The sequence below is a fragment of the Gekko japonicus genome, unplaced genomic scaffold (genome assembly GCF_001447785.1).
Source record: "Gekko japonicus isolate JY-2015 unplaced genomic scaffold, Gekko_japonicus_V1.1 scaffold115, whole genome shotgun sequence".
NCBI classification, from domain to species: domain Eukaryota; kingdom Metazoa; phylum Chordata; class Lepidosauria; order Squamata; family Gekkonidae; genus Gekko; species Gekko japonicus.
In genome coordinates this window covers 777,287-803,085 of record NW_015163095.1, presented here as the reverse complement: position 1 = coordinate 803,085, position 25,799 = coordinate 777,287, and the positions used below count along the sequence as shown (strand labels likewise).

General features: G+C 41.8%; 1 protein-coding gene across 1 annotated transcript; it reads left to right on the top strand.

Annotated features, from left to right (window-relative positions):
* Window positions 1-1,501: 1,501 nt before the first annotated feature.
* Window positions 1,502-24,159, top strand: SLC16A4 (solute carrier family 16 member 4). Its single transcript, XM_015406558.1, has 7 exons — window positions 1,502-1,585; window positions 2,321-2,453; window positions 2,954-3,097; window positions 3,251-3,412; window positions 11,517-11,728; window positions 13,089-13,182; window positions 24,017-24,159. Exons 1-7 carry the CDS (start codon window positions 1,502-1,504, stop codon window positions 24,157-24,159), a joined length of 972 nt encoding a protein of 323 aa, XP_015262044.1.
* Window positions 24,160-25,799: the final 1,640 nt, after the last annotated feature.

Here is a 25,799-nt window from a genome sequence, read left to right as displayed (position 1 = left end):
CATGCCGCAGTAATGGATTAAGACTACTGTAATATACTCTTATGTGAGTCTGCCCTTGAAGTCAACTAGTTAGTGCAGAATGCCACAGCTTGGTTATTATCAAAAGCTAGATAAGGCATGCACATTACATGCATAATTCAATTTATTTTTATGTATTTATTTATTAAGATTTATACCCCGCCCTCCCCGCAGAGTGGGCTCAGGGCGGCTTACAAGGGGAAAACCCATATAAAACAGATAAAAGCAATAAAACATTAATGACAATTAATAAAAATTATACTCAATTTAACAAGATGGTCTCCGGATGGTTCTCCAGGGTGATGTTATCCTATAGATCAACCAGGTAAATCCAGTGGCCACACAGAAATTGTGGCAGATCTTCCTGGGCCATCCTTAACCCCGATGTTGTCCACCTCATTGGTGGCAGTGGTAGTGGTGGTCCCTATTCAATCATTCTATTAGCTGCACATCAGGTACTGAATTCATTTCAAGATACTATCACATACAAAGCCCTGTGTGCCTTTGGATCATCATATGTAAATTATCACCTTTGTGGCTGTGTTCTGCTACAACAGCTCTGCTCATCTGTTCAGGGCTTTCTGTAGATGCCCTCTCCTGTGTGTCACCAGGGTAACCATTCAGAAACAGCTGCCTGCTTGAAAATACGGCCTATTTTGGCACCAGATCTTTATAATTTAGAATTACCATGCCATGATTTACCATTTTGTCCTGTGTCGACTTTATTGTGTTACATTAAAGACCTGTCTCAAATACAGAACTTATAATGACCACAACTGCTGCATGACAATGTTTGTTTACTAAATGTGTAAGTTCACCTTTCTCAGCGAGACATGGGGCCAAACTAGATACCCTTGCCAATTTAAAAACTCCATGAGGCAGCATGGTGGGACCAGGCACTCTTGGTGTCCCATCCCCCCGTCCAACACACATCCTTTCCAAGCACTCAAACAAGCTGCAAGGAAACATGGCCATTTTGGCACTTAAAAAGCTGTGGGGGAGGGGTGGGTGGGACAAGAGTGCTGTCAGGATCAGGCACTCAAGCATTTTCCAGTCATCCACATTAGGCTTTAAAATGGCAGCAGCATCCCTGTGTCAGGCCTGGTGATGCCACCTCATCTACCTTGGCCCTCAAAGCACACAACACTGTTTAATCAATAACAATCCATACAAAGAGACAGGCCAGGACAAAAATCCACAAAGTATTTGTCTGCAGAGATATGTAGGAACTTCCTTTCTGCAGGGACTTTTCCATAAAGCATCATACAAGGTGGTAGTTAAGAAGCCCCATCTTGCTTAGAAGACATCCCTTTCACAATACTTTCCAACATTTAAAAACATGTGGTTAATGGTTAAGTGGAAAGATTAGTATTAAAGCAGCAGGGCCAGCTGAGAAAGAATCTTTGCGCTGAAAGCGGCTTTCAGAATGTCAGTCGTTACCACAAAATGCGCAAGAACACGGATGACAAAAGATCAGCCAATAATGGTAAAATATGGCAAAGACTACAACAGTATAGAACCTCCTGATGGAGGTTGGGGATGGATGATTGTGCTTCACTTTTTTCTGGTAAGTAAGAAATGGGAACAAAGATGTTACTGTGAACATAAAAGGTGAGCTCAACATATTTTTATTATGCTCCTTGGAAACAAAGAAAAATGGAAGGTTATTTATATAGGCTGGACAAAATCACATTTGAGAAACAGGTAACAAGTCAGCTATCAGGACATCCCTACTTTCAAAGTTTGAGAGAACTATTTCATATTTTGTGATGTCTGTGGTCAAAGCAACATAGGTTGCTTGAACTCAAAGTGGTTAGTTACCAGCCTGCATGAGAGACAGGTACATGTATGTGGGCTTTGAATTACCTATCACCAACTCCCTGTAATGAGCATGAGGATAGAGGGTGTCCTACAGGCAAAAAGTTATGTCTTTTCCAGAGGTTCTTTTTGTGGTTCCACATCCAATCTGAAAGAGCCCAGTCAGCTGCAAATTGCAATCAAACACCTATAGAGCACCAGGAGGGTGGTGTGTGTGCAATAACATTACAAGTGGGAAGGCAGATGTATTCGTAATCATGGAGACCCAATGAGATCTACCATAAGAGCCACAAATTTATATGGAAGCAACTCTAGTTCCTATATAGGTAAGTTTTATTCACGGTACTTGACCAACACAGTTCCTATATAAAATCTAACCTTAAATGGGAAGTACTATGTTCTACACAACAGGGACAAGCGGGAGCTAGCAATTGGCTTTCTGTTGCAGTTGACATTGTATTGAGCATTTTTTGTTGTTATTAAGGTAAATGTGTCTGTAATGGGAACAATGAAGAACTTTGCAATTTTCTTTGTCGTCTTTCAAGAAAATGTTGGTGGCTCTTCTGAACACATTGGGTGGATTGGCTCCATTATGAGTTCTCTTCGATTCCTAGCAGGTTAGCACAAGAATGTTTGTTTAAACAAACAATGCAGAGAGAGATTATCACTCAATGTCATCACTGTCTACACTGTAATATTTTTCTGCTATTTTTTCTTGCAAACCACTGTGACTTAAAAGGTATTTGTAACAAGAACACCTGGATCTAAATTCCCACTTCTGGGGAAAACCCAAAACCTTATCAAGTGGTACTGGACCAGTCATTATGTCTCAGCCAGGAAACTACCACATCTTTACATGCAAACACCATGAGATGCAAGCCTCTGGTTTTTAATCTTCTGAAGCTTCTCTAAAGCCTTCTGGTGCAAGGAGTCCTGGGCCACTGGAAGCATCTCTCATGTTGGTGGAAGATTCCTTGCACCAGAGGAAAGGGCCACCATTAGTGGGAAAGTTCTGAAGTAATCAACTCACTAGTTCTCCCGGCTAAATCCCTGCATTAGTCCTCAAATTACTGTAGTGCATTTTTCTGAAGGGCTTTTTTCTTCAACTCTGTTCCAGCTCCGCTAGTAACGACAGTATGTGATATGCTAGGAGATCGGCAGACATCACTGATTGGTGCATGCCTGTTTGGTGCTGGCTGTCTTATCAGCACACTGGCCACTAGTATCTCCTTCCTTTGTGTTTCTATGGGATTTCTATCAGGTAAGCATAGCGTGTTCATCTTGTAAGAAGTCAGCTTCAGATAGCGCCAGATTATGAGATATTATTATCTACAGTAAACATTCAGTTTCAACTGTCTGAGGCTAGAAGATGTATTAACATAAATGTTTCAGTCTATATATTTCTCCACTTTAGGACTAGGCTTCGCTTGCTTGTATCAGGTGGGAGCTGTAATGATTGTTAAGTATTTCAAGAAGCGGCTGGCTCTAGCCAATGCAATTAGTCGTTCGGGAATGGGACTGTGTGTTGTACTGGCACCTTTTGTTCAACTCCTGATAGAAAGTTATGGTTGGCAAGGTTAGTAGCCTTCCCACATCTCAACTTGGACAAAACTGCAATTTGGCTTTTTAGCTCTGATATACTTTATCTCTAAAATCTCACACTAGTGTCAATTATGTTTTCCTCCAACTGTTAAACAATAACTGAAATAGTTGATGTTAAGCCTGATCAGATATTTTAGAGTCAAACAGTAACTTTATTTTCCTGCTGCTTCAGTCACTTGGCTATTCATTCTATAAATGAACCAAGAAACCTTTAGGGGACGGGCCACGGCTCAGTGGTAGAGCATCTGCTTGGTATGCAAAAGGTTCCAGGTTCAATCCCTGCCATCTCCAGTTAAAGGATCAGGTTGCAGGTGGTGTGAAAGACCTTCCCGCCTGAAACCCAGGAGAGCTCGCCAGTCTAAGTAGGTAATACTGACTTTGATAGACCACAGTCTGATTCAATATAAGGCAGCTTCATATGTTCAACCTGCAATGTCACATCTTTCACATAAAACTACTTCGTAATAGAATAAGCAAGAATAATTGCTTGTTTTTGAAATGCACTGCCTAATTATTAGGCAGGACAGTTTCATGAAGAGGTAAAAAAAAATCTGAATATTCAAGTATCCTTTTCTTCTTTATTAATCACATCCTAGAATGTCACTGGGAAATAACATCACAAGAGAGAACATATGGTTTCAGAGGAAAAATAAAAAAGCTCTTTGAACAATAAGTGTTTTTTAAGCATTTTTCTTGCAATGAATAAAAAATGTTAACCAATTTTGGTTTCCTGGTGGTATGATGGAAAATCTCATCTTTAGTCTTTCCATCCACCTAGGCTCTCTACTGATATATGGTGGCATGATGTTGAACCTCGTACCTTCTAGCATGCTGCTATGGCCAGTTAACATGAAGAGAACCAAAGATGCAGGTATTAGAAATGATGACATACAAATATCTACAAGCTATAAGTTTCCAGAAACTTTCGAACACTGTCAAGACAAAATCTGCACCACAGGATTAGACAGAATGGATCCTGCAAATCAAAAATGTGCTGAAACAAGCAACTTGCAACTGGCTGAAGAACCACTGCCAGCTCCAGTAAGCCACACGTGTTCTGAAGCACCACAAAAAGACAGCCTCACGAGCAATGATGCAAACAGCCAAGCTAGTAGTCAAACCTACTTTCCACCCCCAAAGGAAAAAAATTCTAAGCCTTTCTCCTTCAAACAGTGCCCTCTTGATTTTTCCCAGCTGAAAAATCCTTTCTTCTATCTTTTCACTTGGTCTTTCCTCTTCAGCCAGCTAGCCTACTTTGTTCCTACCTTTCATCTTGCAGCCAGAGCCAAAACACTGGGCATAGACCCCATGGATGCTGCTTACATCATTTCAATGGCTGGTAAGGAAAATGCAACTTTTCTTTTAAAATGCTAGTGGATGTTACTTATGCTTACAAGAGAGTTCCATTGATGTTCTCAGATTTTCTACTCAAGCTGCAGTCAATGCTCTTGGGGGGGGGGGGGAATGAACCATAGGAGCAGGGTTTTTTGGTGATGTAGGCTGACGATGATGGTAAGAGGCTATACAGCTTACCAGTCCAAAGTATACAGGAAACCAGGAGCACAAGATGCAATACTTACACTACATGCTGATATCTGAAGAAGTGTGCGTGCACACGAAAGCTTATACCCAGAATAAAACTTTGTTGGTCTTAAAGGTGCCACTGGACTCAAAACTTTGTTCTACTATATGCTTATGACTCAAGAAATCTTTTTTTAAAAAAAGCCCACTCATCCGGGAGGCTTTCTCCTTCAAACCACTCCCCACCCTAAAGTTCGCAAACAGTCTCCTGTGTAGGCCTTGTGTGGGATACTGAGGTGAGCTTGGCTGTCTGGTGTACCAGCCGCCTAGCGCACCAGGAGATAGCCTGCTGAGCCTTTTGGAGACCGTAGCCAGCTGGGCCTTGGATTTCCCAAGGCTATTAATTCTTGGGGATTTCAACGTCCATGCTGATGAGGCTGCAGCCTCCACTCAGGATTTATTTATTTATTTATTAGATTTTTCTCCGGCGGCTCAGGGCGGCTAACAACAATTAAACCCACTAAAATTAATACAATACTTCTAAAACAGCCTGTAACAATAACAATACAATTACAAAAAGCAGTACAATTACAATTTACACATGGCGGCCAGCCATATAAAGTGCTATGCTGATTGGTCTGGGCTATTAAACGCTTGGCGGAACAGCTCCGTCTTTACCGCTCTGCGGAACTGGTGGAGATCCTGCAGAGCGCGGATTTCATGTGGGAGCTGGTTCCACAATGTTGGTGCAGCTGGCAGCTAGCGAGAACGCCCTAGTTCTTGTAGCTGTTAACTTGGCGTCCCTAGGGCCAGGGGGGACTAAACGGTCCTGCGACTCAAATCTCAGTGCTCTTGGGGGAACATATGGGGAAAGGCGGTCCCGCAGGTAGGCAGGCTCCAGACCATAAAGGGCTTTAAAGGTCATAACCAGCACCTTGAAGTGTATCCGGAACACTATCAGGATTTATACCTGGTGTCTTCCATTGCGGCATTAGGGCTCACCCAATTTGTACCAGGTCCCACCCATCAAGCTGGCCACATGTTGGATTTGATCTTTGGGACGGTGATAGATGTGGATCTGACTTGAATGGGAAAAGTGCCATGGTCAGACCACTTGGTTTTGAAGGCCTGGCTGGGTGTTCTTGCCCACCCCTATCTAGGTGGCGAGCTAATTTATACTCACCTGCGGAGACTAATGGATCCAATTGGATTCCAGAATGCTCTGCGGGATCCAATTGGATTCCAGAATGCTCTGCGGGATCCAATTGGATTCCAGCGTCTCATTAGATGAGCTGGTAGAGGACTGGAATTCCCGTCTCTCTGAAGCCATCGATGAGGTAGCCCCCCAACGTCCTCTGCACTCTCATGGTAAATCATCACCCTGGTATACCATTGAGCTCAGGGGGATGAAACGAGAACTCAGACTTGAACGAGTTTGGCGGCTGGTACAGGACGAGGCTATATCTTATAGGATGTTTATGAAATCCTATGAGGTGGCAAGTGAAGGTGGCGAAGAAGGCTTTCTTCTCCGCCTCCATTGCATCTGCAAGCTCGCGCCCAGCACAATTGTATAGGATGATTCGGTATTTGACTTCTCACACAAAGAGGAACCAAAATAATAATAATTTGGCTATCAGCTGTGAGGCATTTGCGAGCTTCTTTGCAGATAAAGTCTTGTCACTCCGCCGCAACCTCCCTGCCAATGTTGATAACAGTATGTAAACTGGAGGCCTGTTGGCCGTCTTTGGATTCTACTTTTGACACCTTCAGCCTACTCTCTCCTGCTGATGTTGACAGGATCCTGAGTGCTGTCAGACCAACTACATGTCTCCTTGACCTGTGTCTCGTGGCCTGTTGATGACTATTGTCAACTTATCCCTGGAAACAGGTTTATCCAGAGGGCTTCAAGGAGGCCGTGGTTGCACCATCTTGAAAAAAACAACTTTGGATCCTTCTAATCCTTCCAATTACCACCCAGTCTCGAATTTATCATATCTGGGTAAGGTAATTGAAAGGGCAGTAGCTAAACAGCTCCAGGATTACCTGGATGAGACATTGGTGTTGGACTCATTCCAATCCGGTGTCTGCCATGGGCATGTGTAACGATTCCTTGTTTGTGTGTGTGTGTGTCTCTTTAAAAGTTTGGTTGCATGGCTGTAGTAGATAGAGTGGTTGAGAGAGGCAAGTGTGGTATGATTGGTGGTTGACAGAGAGGGGGAGGGGTTTTGGAACTGAATCTCTTTGGATGAGTATGTGAGTCAGTCAGTAGTTTCAGTTAGATGTTGACAGTTGATGTTGAGTTAGACAGGCTGTTCGGGGTGGAAGCAGTTAGAAGCTGACAGCTGCGGTTGTCCAGTGAGAAAGAAAATGAGAACTGAAAGCTGAGTGTATGAAGAAAAAGTAAAGTTTAAGTGAAGAAAAGTTAAAGGAGAGTCTGAGTGTCATAACAAGCTGGAGTGAAACAGTGAACATATATGACATTAAGATAAACAAATGTTACAAAGTTACATGCAAAGATCCCTGTCAGTGAGGGAAAAGATTGAGTGTGATACCAAAGCAATTATACATCATTTACACATTACTAGTTACATTGTATCACCCTCTTATTTAGTATTTATTTCAATAAATCCTCTTTTATTCAAGTTTATACCAGCTCTGAATGAAATACTTCCCAGGACCACATAGTTCCTCGTAAGCCTTAAACTCGGTCTACCAAACTAGTAAGAGCAAAAGTATAAGCATAAAGGTTTGGAAATCCTTAAAATTTCCTGGTGGCAGCAGAATCTACCCAGTTAAACAAAATATAGAGAACTTTTAAAGTGAAACTAGTCCTCCCCAATAAGGAGGACGTCACAGCATGGGACAGAAACAATGTTGGTTGCCCTGACAGATGATCTCCGATGACAGCTGGATCGGGGCAGCACTGCTATTACTATTATATCTTACAGTAGTGTTTGACAGTCGATTATGATCTCTTGACCCACTGCCTTGCCGACGTAGGAGTTCAGGGGTTAGCTCTTAAATGGCTCACCTCATTTCTCCATGGCCAGGGACGAAGGGTGGCGCTGGGAGAGAATGTGTCCTCCAGATACCCCCTATTATGTGGGGTCCCTCAGGGGGCGCTTCTCTCCCCGATGTTGTTTAACATCTATATGTGCCCCCTTGCCCAGCTGGTCCGGAGTTTCTGGCTTGGGTGACACCAGTATGCTGATGACACCCAGCTATATCTGTTATTGGATGGCCACCCGGATGCCACCCCACATAATCTGGCTGTTGGTTTGGAGGCTGTAATTAGCTGGTTGAAACAAAGTAGGCTGAAATTGAATCCAACAAAGACGGAGGTTCTGTGGCTGGGGGGTGGGCCTTCAGAACTGGGGCACAGATTACCAGCTCTTGATGCCGCGCCTTTGACACCAGCAGAATCTGTCAAGAGCTTGGGAGTGATTCTGGACCCCTCCTTGAGTATGGAGGCCCAGGTTGCTCAGACTGCCAAGCTAGCGTTTTTTAATCTACGCCAAGCTCAGCAACTGGCCCCTTTCCTGTCGCACCCTGATCTGGCCATGGTAATCCATGCAACAGTCACCTGCAGATTAGACTACTGTAACTCGTTCTACACTGGCCTACCCTTGCGATTGACCCAGAAGCGCCAGCTGGTCCAGAATATGGCAGCGTGAGTCCTGATGGGAATGTCACGGATGGCACATATACATCCAGTGCTGCGCCAGCTACACTGGCTCCCAGTGGAATACCGAGTGAAGTTCAAGGTTTTGGTATTGACCTATAAGGCCTTGAGTGGTCAGGGACCGATGTATCTACGGGACCGTCTCCTCCATTACGTCCCCAGGAGAGCTTTGTGCTCCTTAGACAGCAATCTACTGGTGATCCCCAGCCCTAAAGACATCCAACTGTCCTCGACCAGGGCCAGGGCCTTTTCGGTCCTGGCCCCAGCCTGGTGGAACTCTGCCAAATTCCATCAGGGCCCTGCGGGATCTGATGCAATTCCACAGGGCCTGCAAGACAGAGATGTTCCGCCAGGCTTTTGGTTGAGGACAGCGGCTGGCACCCTTCCCATTCCTTATTGTCTACATCTATTTTGCCCTCCCCCCCATCCACGAAGTAGCTGGCAGTGGGAGTTGGAAGGAGGATTGGTTATTCGCCATCTGTTTGTTTTTAATATTGTACTGAGGTTTTAATTAATGTTATGTTGTTAGTGGTGTGACCGCGCGCAGCGCCCCGGAGTGTGGGGGGGGGGGGGGGGGGAGGAGAAGGAAAAGTCATCGTCCAGGAATCTTGATTCTAAGGCTGATTTAAATACATTAGTTACAAAGGTTCTCACTGCACTTTGATAGTAGGCATAAGCAAACTAAATGTGATGCTATGAACTGCAAGACAATCAACATTAAGAAAAATTAACTATACATTTGGTTTAGTGTAGACTGCTCTCTGGAAACATCAACATAGTGTGCTATAGGCACAAAGAACATTAGGAAAGAGCTAACTAATGATGATAATGCAGAATATGCCACTGTGTAATATTTGTTAATGTGTGCACTTTTTACAACCAACTCATTAAAAATGCTTTTGCACAAAATTTGATCCCTCACTGGATATTTATATTAAAGTAAGAAACATACACCAGTAATTAAAATGACTTTATTAAATGCGAGCATTCACTGTCAACAAAGTCACTTCTTCAAATGTTCACTTAAAAATTCTGCGGCACAGACATTAACACAGAATGTGGATCAGCATCTGAAGTTCCCATAGCCAAATTCAACCCCTGAGGATTATTGCCTGGCCTTCAGTTGCCAATCCAAAGATAACAGGGGTGCATGAAGTGAATTAGGAGGCCATTTTGGGGTAAGGGAATCACATACTTACTTCTAACCCATCAAAAAAATCTAGTTGACAACCCTGGACATAGTACAAGGGAAGCAATTTAGAACTGAAAATAATGGGAAATGGCTGCAATCTAGAAAAATGCATATATAGTAGATAAGCATATACAGCTGTGCAGTTTATTTTTTTTAACCCAAATCCTGACAGTATAAAATCTTTTTATTGCTGGGGGGGGGAAGAAGAGAGACAACAATAATTTGCTGCGTCCTAGTATTAGTTCATAAAATATTTCACCAATGATGGAGGATCTGGCAATTCCTGAGAGGTTATCAGCACAGGCTACTGGTATCAATGAAATACAAAGTTTTAATAAATGGGTGGCTTCCTAATCAAATTATAAGATTGATAAATGAGTCTTGAGCAAAACCAGTGACTCAGAAGTCACTATCATAAAGGGTGAGTTTTTTTTTTTGTTAGGGGAGGGGGGTATTTTAGCCTCACACCAAAGAAAACTACTGGTTCTCCTCAACTTTGCTGACAATTTAAGGAGATTCTTCTGAATGTTTAATACATGTAAAATTATTCCAACTAGCCTGTTTTTCAAAGTGCTAATCTGCTTGGGAGAAATTGTATTTATTTATTACTTTTGATTTATATCCCGCCTAGCCAGCGGAAGCTGGCTCAAGGCGGCGTACAACAAGTTAAAATAGGTCAAGCATTCCAAGATGGCGGCTGAGGCAGACGTTTGATACCGAGCTCCGCGTTTTATCTACTGTTTTTACTTACTGTTTTGTTCTTCCTGGAATTTGGAAGCTGGAAGGAGGTTGAGGTGGACGGCCCTTTTTTTCCTCTGCACAGTGAGACTGTCTTATCCTGTTTTATCCTTTTTTATCTAACTGCAGCAATTGTTTTAGCTGGCTAGGATATCATACTGTGAACTTGTGCTAGCTGCAAACAGCTGCAAACAGCAAACAGCATCTAGTGAGGTTCTTTAGCCTCCCTGGTGCTGATAAGCTTTTATTTCGCCTAAATAGAGTGAAAAGCCAAGTATTTTATGACTTCAAGGTCGGGAGCTACTAAAAGGAGGAGAGAAAGAGATGAGGAAGGAGAGGTGGCAGAGAAAGAAGATGGTTAAAATACAATAAAACACCAATGCATAGATGCAATACTATAAAATTACACGTAAACAAACAATTTAAATAAAGTGCAAGTAAGTGCAGATGGCGATCGCTATAAAATGATCCAATGTAGGAAGGCCACTATCCAAAGTTGTTCTTAATGCCAGTGGCAGTTTCTAATCGAAGGTCTGGTGGAAGATCTCCATTTTACAGGCCCTGCGGAACTGTAAGAGGTTCCGCAGTGCCCTGATGTCTTCCGAGAGCTCATTCCACCAATGTGGAGCCACCACTGAAAAGGCCCTAGCCCTGGTGATGGCCAATCTGGCATCTTTTGGACCAGGGAGAGTCAGTGCTCTCTGGGGGGCATATGGGGAGTGAGTATTATGTGAATATTATCAAAAAGGAAGACGTTTTAGAGTTATGTCCTTTTTCATGAGCATTGTTATCAACCTTTAGGAGATACAATGGAGCATTTACACATGCACTTTATAGCTCCTGTATATAATACATGCTTTAAAAATGAAAAACAGGAGCCAGTGTTTTAACAATTCTAAGAAGATTTTGTTTCAATGTACATGACCCCCCCCCCCATCTTTTTAGGAATAACAGAGACAGTCTGCTTGTTGCTCTCTGGCTGGATTGCAGATCAGAACTGGATTAAGAAGTATCATTATCATAAGGCATACCTCATTCTTTGTGGAGTCACTAACCTGCTGGGTCCTCTAGCCACCACCTTCCCAACACTGATGGCCTACGCAGTATTCTTCGCCATTTTCAGTGGTGGATACTTGGCCCTGTTGCTTCCTGTACTGGTAAGTAGGAAGAACTCATTAGGCAAACTTCCAAATGATAACCTGTACAATCCACACAATTTTCTGATGAGCTTTTAAAAACTGTAATGAGCAGAACAGCTAACATCTGGCAAATTAAAAATACTTTTAAGATGTCATATTTCAGGTGTCTTTCAAACATCAAGTTTTTACAAGCTTTAGTCTGTACTCCCTGTTGTTCCTGTTCCTGCACAGCCAATCAAACCACCAGCAGCCAATCATAAGCCCTGCTGGGCAAAAACTCCACTTGGCCCCACCCACTTCCTTTAAAAAAAACTTGGCAGACACCAGGAAAGGTGTCAGCGGGTGCCATGGCACAATCCCCAACTGGCATGGCCCAAATGTCGCCGTGCCATCTATACAAGGTCACTGCAATAAAGGCCATTTTGTTTTCAATCCCTTTCCTAATAATCTCTAGCGTAGAATTTGCCTTTTTCACTGCTGCCACCACACTCAGTCAACACCTTCACTGAGCTGTTTCTCATAGCATCAAAACTCTGGGATCACCGTCTGTGTTTTTTAATCACCTCAAAGAACTTCGAAAGCTAGTGAGATGGCTCTCTCCTTTACTGAAGTCATGATGACTACTCCTCGGCATGGCTTGTTCTTCTATGTGCTTAATAATTTTCTCTTTAATAAAAGTTTCCACCAATTTACCGTAAGCCTGTAATTTCCTGGATGCCCTCTGGATTCTTTTTTAAAAGATAAAAGAATACAGGCTGTAGTATACTTGCAGCCCACCATGCTTTCAGGTGGTTTTGCCTGTCAGGGAGGAGGTCTAAAGCACAACACTGAAGCAGCAGGCAGAATTGTCAACATAACTCTACCGCCCCCCCATCACCCATTCCAGTTCAAGTGTACCAAACCTTCACTACCCATGCCACAGATGGCCACCTATGGTTTAACCACTAAAGGCCTGGAATAAATACACTTATACACACACATCTCTCTCTCAATAAAATACTTTTAAGGTGGAGGTTCTGCGTAATGGGAGTGTACTTCCTCCAATTATAGTTAATTGGACACATACAAAACCCTGCTGTAAAGTGAGCAGAACCCCAAACAGCATTTATCAGAGAGTGTGAGGTGAAACTGAGGTTACGCTAGACCACTCAAGGACTGTGTGCACTGTACCACTCCTATTCAGGACTCTTATGAGCAGCATCCTGCTCACTTATTTCTGGAGCTCAGCAGTGTCATGGGAGGAAGGGATTTCCTAATGATCCCTCCTATCCATCATGGACCACAACATATGCAAAACTGGTGTCAATTTGTCAGGATAACATTCTCTAGGTACAACACAAAATATGCAAGAGGTAATAAATATTTCTTTTTTCAACAGGTAGATCTTGTAGGTGCTCCAGGCTTCCACAGTGCTTTGGGACTCGCTTCATTCATTGCTGGGTTTGGAGTCATCGCTGGTCCTCCCATTGCAGGTATCATTAGCAAAAAAGACCCCCAAACCTTAATTCCCTTAGTGCCAACCTACCAAAAACAAGCTTGAGAGCAAACTGAAGGGCATCTTACTCTATACTTTATTTTTAAATAAAACCAACGGTGATCTGACAGATTACGGGCTTTCAGTCACTTAATAGGAGCAATCAGCACAAAAGGATTTTCTTTTAGCCCTGCTAAAGATTCAAGGAAGGAAAAAAATAGAGTGTGTTCTCTTTTCTTCCTTCTGTCCTATGGCAGACAGGTACCTTTCTGGGAAGAAAAAAAAAGAAACTAGAAAGTAACAATGAACTTCATCCAATCTATAGGAACAGAAGCAATAGCAACTATAACATCATAATCTATGTAATATATAAATACTGCCTATTATAACTTGTCATTACTGTTTGCCTTCTACCTTATTTCTGCCCTTCTCTTTCCATCTCTTATGTTCTCTGCAACTTTTTCTTTGTCTACTTTGCATTTCCATTTCGAAGTCCTTTGTAACAGATGTATTCCACCTAGCTGTTGCCACACTAGGGGCTTATTATTCCTTATTACTACCATTATCATAGTTTGAGCCTGCTTAGCCCCACACAATGAGGAGTTTATTCCCCACAAGGAAGTAATCTTTAGTGCATAACCAATGCATCAGCAAAAAGAACTCACATACCTCATGGCCAAGCAAGCTGTGTCCACTGAAAAACATTGACAAAGATTATACTGTGGAAAAGAAATCAAAGATCATTAACATTCTACATGGTCTCAGCACAGGGTACTTGGAAGGACTATATTCTTCCACACATACCTGCCTTCTGGTTAAGATCATGTGGCTCCACTAACAATGGTGAGCAAACACCAGAGATAGGGTCTTCTCTGTGTTGGCACCTAGGCTATGGATTGCCCTCCCCAGAGAGGCCCACCATTGCTTCAGATCTGTAAACTTTCAGGCACCTGCAAAGACATTTTGTTCTCCAGAGCCTTTTATAATTCTGCTTCTTTGGGAGTTTAACTGAGCGAGTCCCTTCCTGAGCACATATCCACTAATAAGTGCTAATTTTATTGCCTGAGGAATGTTTGTATGGATTTTCAAATGGCTGTGGCTTTTTAGTGCTGGTTTGGTTTGTATTGGTTTTATTGTATCTGTGACTTTGTAATCATGGTTCTATGGTCTGTGTTTGAATTTTTAACCTCTTGCCTGCCACTATGACATTATTATGTTAATCTGTTTGTTTTTGACTTTCCGGTCTTCTTATTATGATTCCAAATTACACTGGAAGCCACCCATTCTTCATTTCAACTCAACACTATTTCCCAATGACATAAATGTCAGAAAATTCCATGTTCACAAACACTAAGTTCCCCCACCCCAAAGGACTAGCACTCTTTTTACCTTACTGGGAATTCCTCCTAACATTCTCTTGAGGTTATGATTTCTACAACTGTAAATATACATCTTGTTTTGGCTAATGATCTTTGCATATTCCACATTTCACAATCTGTATTGGCCAAGACAGATTTTGATGACATTCATTATACTAGAAATTATAAGATAAACAAGGCAATCTGCTCATAAATGCTAATTTGGAAAAAAAGGAAAAATAAACTTCTAATTAACACAGAATATATTCAAACTGCCCTAAACTCTAGGGTTCTATAATACCCCTCAACACCAGCAGCAACCTAAGAGTCCGCGTACTAAAACAGCCCATAAGCTATTTGACAATTAATGAATGGTGTTTATTGCCATTTTGTAAATCAAGGTGTTGTCCTTTTGTTGTTGTAGATTTTCCGGGCTATATGGCTGTGGTCTTGGCATTGTAGGACCTGACCTTTTGCCAGCAGCTGTGACTGGCATCCTCAGAGGTATAACACAGAAAGATGGCATATTCTCTGTGTCTCCATCCTTCTGTGTTATACCTCTGAGAATGCCAGTCACAGCTGCTGGCGAAACGTCAGGTCCTACAATGCCACGACCACGGCCATACAGCCCGGAAAATCTACAACAACTAATGAACTCTGGCTGTGAAGCCTTTGACAACATATTGTTGTCCTTTTGTTGTGGTTACATCTTGTACCTTACTCCTAAAAATAAAAATTTAACTCCAGAAGGAACAGACATGTACATATTCAGGAACCAGCTAGACAAACAGAGCTGTTATTTCTCAATGTGTAGATGATACAGTGAGGATTTAGATTTGTTTGACATGGGGAACCTTTTTTGAAGAAATTGAGCCTTGGAGGGAAAATAAGAGACCGGCTTAAAATCTAAAAATTCACAGAACAGCTTTTACACTGACAGCAAACATGAGATGAGAAAAATCTGATTTAGAGTAACTCATTCCTTAGCAGAGAATGATCTATTCTCTCAAACAGAAATAAAAACATAAGTTGGTAAGTATACAGAGATAATAGAGAGGTATCATAGCAAAAACTGCATGCAAAAAAAGGTATATGGAGGGGGACAAAATATATAGCTGTGTGTTTAGCTAATGCTAGAAAATCTAAAGAACATGAGGGGCAATCTTCAATTTTAAAAGAAAACAAATTGGGTTCCTGCAAGGAATCACAAAGGGAGGAGAATGGACCATTTGAAAATCCCCAATCTTTCCTTCCAGGATTCTCTCAGGGGCTTGAGTAGTCTGATCCACCCTTTCCTCCTTTCTCAACTGCTCTCCACATTCTATCCCTTTTGTCATATTTCAAATCCTTACTGGGCTGGTTATTAAGGATTTTTTTCCCCATTTAGTTGATTTACGAAGTTGTATTTTTCTACATACTTGGGTGGTCCCTTAAGTATGTAGAGAACTTATTTTGTCTGTGAGTAGCCTGGTTTTGCTGCTTTCTTCATCAATTATTTATAGTAATACTGTGAAATCAGAATCATGAGAGAATAGTGATAATCAATGGAGGCCAATTATTTATCCCTGTATAAAATGTTACAGAAAGGACAGTGATAGAGGTGTTGCTATATATTTTCCCTGGCCAAAATCAACAGTGATCTTGAGGCAACAGTGATCTTAAGGCAACCAAAGGTTACTTCAGTTATTTTCTTGCCACATGGTAAATGTGTAAGTCATGATACAGAGTCTTCTAGATATTAAAAAAATAGAAGACGAAGAAGAGATTGAATTTATACCCCACCCTTCACTACCCGAAACAGTCTCAGAGCGGTTTACAATCTCCTTTCCCTTCCCCTCCCCACAACAGACACCCTGTGAGGTAGGTGGGGCTGAGAGAGCTCTTTCAAGAACTGCTCTTTCCAGAACAGCTCTGAGAGAACTGTGACTCACCCAAGGTCACGCCAGCAGCTGCATGTGGAGGAGTGGGGAATCAAACCCGGTTCTCCCAGATTAGAGTCCATGCTCCTAACCACTATACCAAACTGCTAGCATTAGTCAAGAAGCCGAAAGAAGATAAACTTTCATTTAATGCAGAACAGTGCCCATGTATTTTGCTCAACATATAAGTATTGCCAAGCCGCTTAGAAACAGTGACCACAAGATTAGCAAACGGAACACAAGCATAAGTAGAAATCACTGAGAAAGTCCAACACAGCCTCCTTTAATTTTAGAAGAAGAAACTTCTTTAAAATTGGATCAGTTAAAGGAAGCTGAAGAGGAGAGAAAAAAGCATCAGAGCTCTTTTGGATTTCATAAGTTATTTAAATCCACAGTAACAAAAGCTCAGGTAGAATGCATACTGCAGTTGTGGAAAGTATGATCAGGCCCATAAGCATGCCTGTATGGTAAATGAGCGGACTTAAATGAGGAGATTCAAGATAATGACTTTTGTAACATCAGTTTAATAAGGGGTGGAAATAGATTTTTCCTGCTGCCCTTATACTTCAGCAGCCATGAATGGACCTCAAAAAGGTGATTGGGGGGTGGGGGGGTATGTGGCGACCATATTACTTTAGCTGACAAAGATATACAGAGAACTGGAGGAAAAATAGGATGATTGTAGATGCACTAAATGAATTATTTGCATTTGTGCCCACTATGGATGATATTGGAAGGATATCCACATCTGAACCACAGTTTCAGGAACAGCATCTAAGCAGCTAGGTTATACTGACAAATTATGCTTAGTGCTAACTGAAAAATTCTAAATGAGCAAGGCACAAGGACCATGTGGAAATCACGTCTGAGTTCCTAAAGATCTCAGACGTGAAGCTGCTGAATTCTTAATTAAAATATGCAACCCCATTAAAATTGGCCTCTTTACCAGTAGAAATGGGGAAAAGCCAATATAATGCCACTTTTTAAAAGGGAGTTAGACCCATCAGCCTAACTTTCTAATAGAAAGTATTCCTAAAACTAGAATTGGTAAACACTCAGTGAACTGCATGGAAAGTAGATTCAGGTGGGTAGCTGTGTTGGTCTGAAGCAGCAGAACAAAGTTTGGTCCAGTGGCACCATTAAGGCCAACAAAGTTTTATTCTGGGTATCTGAAGAAGTGTGCATGCACATGAAAGCTTATACCCAGAATGAAACTTTGTTGGTCTTAAAGGTGCCACTGGACTCAAACATTGCTCTGCATAGAAGGTGTATGCTTCCTACCTCCCATCCCCCAACAGCCCCCTGAGACTTCCAAACAGCTGGTGGTAGTAGTCACCAGAGCCTCATGGACAAAATGCCATGTGGGTATAGTGAGGATTGGGTAATGCCACTCCAGTTCCTTTTTTCCCCAGTGGTGCCTTTAGCTTCCTTACTGGTAAGGAAGAATGCGGTTAAAGGCAATTTTGCCTGATCCCCTTCCACATTGCAGCTCCTTATACTCAATGGTATTTTATCCATGAGGCTCCCCACAGCCACGAACATCACCTTTTCAGAGGTCTCAGGAGACTGCTAGGGAATGGGGGGGGGACATCTGCATCCACAAGCACTGTCACATTCATGGTACATAAGATCCAACACAGAAGAACAACTTTACAGAAGATGGATCAGCACGTCTTCTGCAAAGGGAAGTCCTCCTTCACTAGTCTTCTAGAATCCTTTAGAATAATGGAAAAAGAGAACACATCTTATAGATCATTAACTGGTTAAAAAAACAAGAATATGTGGGCAGTTTTCTCAATTCATGGAAGTAAATAGTGAAATTACCAAAGAGTCATCTTGAGTATGATGCCATGTAACTTGTTCATAAGTGACTAGTGAACAGTCATATATTCTATTTAAGACTGCATTTGGTTATGTTTATTAGCAGTCCTGAGTTGAAATTTTAAATTTTGGGTTTTATGTTTTTAATGTGTTTTATTTTCTGTTCTGTTTTCTATTCTATAAGGTGTCTTGAGCTCTGTAAGAAAGAAAGGTGGTCAATAAATGTTTAAAATAAATAAATAAAGCCAGATTTGTGAATGACACCAAAGTATTCAGAATAGTGAAATCCAAAGCAGACTGTGAAGAACTACAGGAAGATATGTTCAAACTGAGGGAATGGGCAACAAAGGCGGAGCATTAGGCACGCTAGAGACGGAAGATAGGCGGATTTTCCGGGCGCGATCTCACCACCACATCTGGGAAGCGTAGAGCTCCCGTGGCTCACCCGAGGCTTCACTCCGAAGATGCGCGGTAAAAAACTAGTCCCTCGGAGGTACTAGTTTCCGGAAACCGCGGGGCAAGGGCGGGTGCGTGATCGCGTTTCCAGTGGAATCCCATGGCATCCGGCGCCTGCCCATGTCCCCTCGCAAAAAGGGTTTTTTTTCAAGTGTCCTTGGGATGCGCACGAGCACCCAACGGGGCATGTGCACACGTCGGTGTACAGAAAAAAACCCCACCCGTTTGCTGCGGCACGCGTGGTGTGATCGGCACCTCCCCCCTACCACGGGACCTCCATGGGATGTCTGCTTGCACAACCGCGCGTTATTTTGCCCCGGGGCAAACAGCCACGCTTCCCCCCATTTTCCTGCCCGTGTGACCGCAGCCAAAATTACAAATGAGATTCAGTGTAAATAAGTGCAAAGTTATGCATGCTGGGGGGGAATCTAACTCCATATATAAATATTGATGGAAATCTGAATTGGTTGTGATTACATAGCTCTTAAATCATACAGGACAATTCACAGAAAAATACCTGCTCAGTATGCAGCCGTACAAAAGGCACATGCAGTATCAGAAATTACTAGAAAAGATATAGAAAATACAACTATAATGATGTTAGACAAATCTGCCACATTTATAATGGCATGTACAGTTCTGATTGCCTCCATTCAAGGGGTATCATAGCACTGGAACAGCTACAGAAAAGAGCAATTAAAATTAACAGAGGATTAGAGAATCTTCCCTATGATGTTAAAACATTTACTTTTTAAACAACAGATTTCTAAAACTGTGACTGCTATGCAGACATTGGACAGATAAATTCTCCCTTTCTAATGAGTCAGGATGACTCAATGAAACTGGTTGGTAATAGAGTCAGAATGGGCAAAGATAGTACTATTTCAGGCAATGCATGGTTAACTTATGGAATTTACTACCAACTAATATGGCAATGACCGTTAGCCTTGATTCTTTAAAGTAAGTCAGACCTATTAGGGATAGTTGGTAGCCATGATAGCTAAATGAAACCTGCACTGAATCCCAGATACTGAAGACATACATGGAAAGGACCATTAGAAACCTCCTAGTGGTAAGAGTGGTTGAACAACAGAGAAAGTTACCTGGGGAGGTATGGTGTACTTCGTCACTGAAGGTCTCCAAGCAGAGGCTGGACAGCCATCTTTTGAGAATGCTCTTATCGCCTTGGATTTCCTGCAATGAAGAGGGGGTTGGACTAGATGACCTACAAGAACTCTTCCAGCTCTATGATACTATGATATTCAGTACTTGCTTGCAGGCTTCTCAAAGTCATCTGGCTATCTACTGCTGGAAGAAGATACTGGTCTAGTTGGATCCTTTCTCTGATCCAGCAGGGTTTTTCTCATGTTCTCCATTGTTGTGAGTGACACAGGAAAAAACCACATGAATGGAAGACATAATAGCGGCAGCAGATCTTATACAGGAGTTCATTTCAGAATACTTTGAAACAGAAGTCCAGTAAGACTGTCTTGGAAAAGGCATGAGCCCTCTGATGGTACATTTTAAAAACAGCATGGCAGAGCATGAAAATATCACCATGAAAAGAAAACAATCTTACCAAGCAGGGCCATGAGGATCCACCCATCATCGATTGTTTTCTGCAATTATTTCATCCCACTACAATGTGATCAGATTGGTATGTCATGACAAGTGCTCCAAAATGTATCATTTGAAACATGTTACGGCTGATTAATGATATTCGTATTAGTATGAACTTAAGCAAGCTTGCAGAAAAAACATGGAAGAAATGTGTCTCCAAGTCCTTTACCTTTCCCCCATTTCTATGAGCATAACATTAGGAGTTGATACACCAGAGACAGGCCTTTTTACCATTAACATCTCTTCAGTAATGCTCACCAGAAATCTTTCTGTTGATCACTAGTACAGAAAAGTGTGAGAGAACTTGGAACAGACCAAAAATATGTTTTTACAAGCATGACATAAAGAAAAATTAAAAGAACCAGATGTATTTAGTCTTGAGAACAGCGGTCTAATCTAAAATTATGAAAGCTACCAAAAACATGTAGAACAATCTTTCCTCAAAGGGTACATAGCAGTAAGATTCAGAACGCGTCAAGAAAACCTCCAACCATGGTCAGGCTGTAAAGAGCTACTTTGGGCACAGTAAAAAGTTTGTGTGCACACAGCAGAATTTTTACTAGAAAAGCAGCCTGCTATGCTACACTCCAGTCCTTTTGAGGTATACAAGTCCATAGTCTCCTTGCCCATACAATGCTGAGCACACAGCTCCTTGGTTTCCTTATACCAGGAAACTCTCTAGCATAACAAGCACCCTAGAAAAGTTGCTAAAAGAGGCAACACGTTTATCTGGTAGTCAAAGTAAGGTATTCACCTGGTCTATATTTACAGTGCATTCCTCAACAAAATTACAATGATTTTAAAAGGTATAAAACTCTGCTTAGGAGTGCACTATTAAATCTGAAATACAGAAGATGCTATAGATGCTCCTCCTTCACATAGTGTTACACAAAAGTCTTGTTTTAAGCCACCACATGGCAAGTGCAATATATAAACTATTTTAACTTTCATCATTCATACTTGTAAGGATTTCACATGGTTTGGGAATATGCATAGGAGCGTCACCTACTAAAAGTTGTCAGATCTTTAAAACAAAATTCTTATCAAGTTACAGCGGCTGTGAAGGCTACTACCTGTGCCCTGGATCCTTGTCCATCCTTGATTGCTGAAATCATGTAAGGACCATGTTAATGAGTCAATGATGTCTATCATAAATCAATCATTGACTCGCTGATTGAGACGGCAGCAGTACTTCTTGGTTCTTGGAGAACTCGTGCTCTGGACCCTTTTCAGTCCAGGCTATGGGAACAGAGATGGTGCTGGTGGCTTTAACTAATAATCTCTATATGAGTAGAAACAAAGGGCACATCTTTATGCCTGCATTTGTCTGCAGCTTTTGATACAGTAGACCATGCTATATTGTTGAAATATTGGGAAGCAGAAGTAGGTATCAGGGGACGTTCTTTGGATTGGTTTAAATCATTCCTTACCGACGGACTCCAAAGGGTTGCTGTTGGAGACTAGTCATCATCCATGTGGGATTCCACAGGGTGCAACCTTATCCCCCATGCTGTTCAATCTCTCTTGTAAAGCCATTAGTAGAAATCTTTATAGTTTTGGAAATGGATACCATTAATATGATGCCACCCAGCTCTCTATCTCTATCCAAATCTCCTGGAGATACAACAGAGGTCTTGAGCCACTGCCTGACTGCTGTGATTAAATGGCTGAGAGGGAAGAAATTAAAACTGAACCCAGAGACAAGTCAGAGGTGATACTGGTGGAGAAGCCTGATGTCTTGAAAGATACTGTGCTTCGCACTTTTGATAGGGTTCAGTTGACCCTTGCTGACTAAGTCAAGAGCACAGGGATTATACTGGGCTAAGCATTACTGCTGGAGAACCAAATTAATGCAGTCACCAAAAAAACCTTAAAACTTTTCTCCAACTTAGTTTAGCCTGGAAGATGGCCTCCTGCCTTGACTCAGGTGATCTGGCCATCTGGATCCATACCACAGTAACATCAAGGCTAGACATACTATGATGCATTCTATATAGGTCTCCCCTTCAAATGTTTGGAAACTCCAGTTAGTGCAGAATGACACAGCTTGGTTATTCTCAAGAACTAGGCAAAGAGTGCATATTACACTCATTGTGCAGTCACTCCACTGGCTGCCCATTAGTTACTCAGTTCAACTCTAGTTACTGGTCATCAAATACAAAGCTCTTCATAGCCCTGGAGCCTCATAACTGCAGAATCTCCTCTCCTCCTATGCCACAACTTCACTTATCTAAACAGGGCCTTGTACAGTTGCCACTATGCACATGGGCAAGATCAACAACTCCCTATAAAAGTTCATTATCTGTAGTGGCCCCCATCCTATGGAATGGCCTGCCTAAGGAGGTCAGGAAGGCTCCCACACTCTTAGATTTCCACAAACTATGTGAAACAGAACTGTCAGGAGGACACTTTTATGAAGGAATAGGGCTGCATTATAACAAAATGATTCAGTAAGCCATTCAGTAAGCCGTAAGAAAACAAGACTGTAGACTATACTCATATGAATTATCTGTTGCTGTATGTTTTTATCTTGCTATCACTGCGTTGGCTCAAGTGGTTAAGACGCTGAACTGCAGGCTGTGGAAGGTCGGTAGTTCAGCAGTTCGAGACCCAAGTTGCCGCATGACGGAGTGAGCTCCCATCTCTAGTTCCAGCTCCTGCCAACCTAGCAGTTCGAAAGCAAGAAATTGCAAGTAGATAAATAGGTACCACTTCGGTGGGAAGGTAACAGCGTTCCGTGCGCCTTGTGTTTAGTCATGCCGGCCACATGACCACGGAAACGTCTTTGGACAGCGCTGGCTCTTTGGCTTTGAAATGGAGATGAGCACCGCAACCCTAGAGTCAGATTCGACTGGCTTTCGAGCAAGGGAACCTTTACCTTTACCTATCACTGCATTATATTTCTACTTCTGTAACACCATTTCTTGCACTATTTAATATGTCATGTTTACTTTAATACATGCTTGTTTTTAGATTTCTGCACTACTAACTCTGTTGCATTGTTTATTAGATCTCCTAATTCTACTGATTGCACTGACTTACATTATGTACTCTGCCTTGAGTCTCAGTGAGAAAATTGGACTATACCAAACTTTTAAAAAATAACATGTTGCCTCACAGTGCTATCAGCTTTTAAAATTGTTAACAAATAATGGGTTTAATTCAGTCAGCTTTTTCACTCCATCTCACACACTTCCCCTCCTCACTACAGCTCTCATTGCTCATGGCTTTTGTACATGCAGGTCTCATGATCCACATGTAGATTTGGGGGCTTATCAAATGTGACCTCTTCTTTCTTTTTTGCATATATATATTTAATGCCAACTAAAAAGCTATAAAACTGAAGTAAGATTTCTACCTAGGCCTTTTAAACAGTAAGATTTGGTTTTAGTTTGAAAGAGATGTCTAAGATCTTACGGCCTTTTCAGATTATTTTTTTGCTGCACAATGAATTTGCTGTTACTCAGTTGCTGAAAAGTAATTTAGGAAAGCACAATACTCTCAACTGTCTTTCTGGTTCACTTGTATCAGGTCTGTAGCAGTAATTGCCTTAGAAGAGGTATCAGTAAAAATATACTTAATAGAAATATTTTCTAAATTTTCATCTTGGTGGAGACACAAATGCTTTAATAACTGAATTGTGGTGTGCCTCTTACAGGTTGGTTGTATGATTACACTCAGACGTATGCCTGCTCTTTCATTTTTGCTGGCATCTGTTTCCTTGTTTCTCCGATTTCACTCTTCTTCGAGCCTTTAGCCCAAAAATGGAGGCAAAAGAAAGAACTTGAACTAGATACTTAAGCAGACTAAGTTCTTCACCAAAGGGGAAAGCTTCCTGAGTCTATAATTAAATTTACTGACTTGTTCATTATGAGGAAAAGGAATAAATTAAAGAACTTTTACCCAACAAGACACCTTTCTGAAATTGTTGTCTCAACACCTCCGCATGAAAGTAACCTCTGCTTCAAGCCAAAACAATTATGTTCCTGAACATATAACTGAACTGCAAGATGGGACTGAGGACTCCCACCCACCTCCAGCTACCTTGTCTGTTGTCAGCCTCAGCACTCCATTTCAGTATTCTCAGGGGACAGCAAATAAGCACCCAAATCTTGAGAGGTACTTGATTTTGTTGTCCAAAAAATAAGAACAACCAACTCACCTTTGAAGATCCCAGGTCTGTATTCGGAAAGTGAAGACCAACACCATTTAAAGAGTAAACAGAAGGCCAAAGGAGGAACCACTAGTGAAGAAGATGGAAGAAATTTAAATTTCAAAGGAAAAAAACCAATTACACTTTAAAGGGTAATTTGCCAAGTACAAATCCACTGAGAATGAGGACAGAAGATAACACTTCTGGCTCAGGTCATACAGCTTCCTAAGACAGGACTACACAAACTTAGTAGGGCACAAAGTTTCCCCTTTCATCAATATTTTTGTGCATGGGGCCTTTTCACTGCAAAACATAGATACTGGTCTTTGGTTAATATGGGAAAATATGTGAGCAGAGGAGTACAAACACCTGTGAATAAAAGCTGTAAATGGATGCAAGGTGCTCATATAGAAAAGCACTTTCCTTGGCTAAACAGATTGTGCAAAAGCAAACAAAGAGAGAAAACCGTATCAATCAGCTTGTAGTTTTTATATTCTACAGGGTGGTTCACACAGAACACAGATAACCTGTGAGCACAATTAATCTCTCACGTACTTCATGTTACAAAATTGGTATTACATCTACCTGCAGACATGTATGATTACCATTATACACAAGTGTTTCGCTGCATGTACACATGCCAATCCCCTCTTCCCTATAAGCATACTGAGACCACATATGATAAGGCAGGATATTGCCTATTCAGGAAGCTTTGAGTTACGAAATTTGTAATCTGAAAACTGACCCATTCTATAGGACAGAGCATTTCCCCAGCTAACCGGGATAAAAATAAATATTGTGAAACTTGACCAGTGATGAGCAGATGGGGAAGTTCTTCCTATCCTCCCATCTGTTCGTCATTGGTATGAACTCTCTATGAACAAATCCCCAGATGATGGCACTTGGGACAAAGCAACAACAGACAACCAACTCTTGCATAATGTTGCCTTTCAAAGCCTTTTACCCAGAGAATGGATGCATGGGGGAAATGGCCATTTTCCAATTTACTTTATGCAGGCTTTAAAATTGCCAGATGCCTAGTGATATGAGATAGCTAAAAACAGCTCCATGGCCAAAGTTGAAGTCAAAGTGAAATCTGGTCAGGCGGCAGCCAAAGACACAGATCCATATAGCGTGTTCAGGCGGCACATGTCAATGCTGAAGCACATGTAAGAGATTTCTGGCAATTTCAGTGAAAGGAACTCGAGCAGCTTGGTAGCCAGTACCATAACTCATCATGTGCCTGACAACCTCAGTTTGTACAGTGCCAGGCAGGCAATAGGTATAT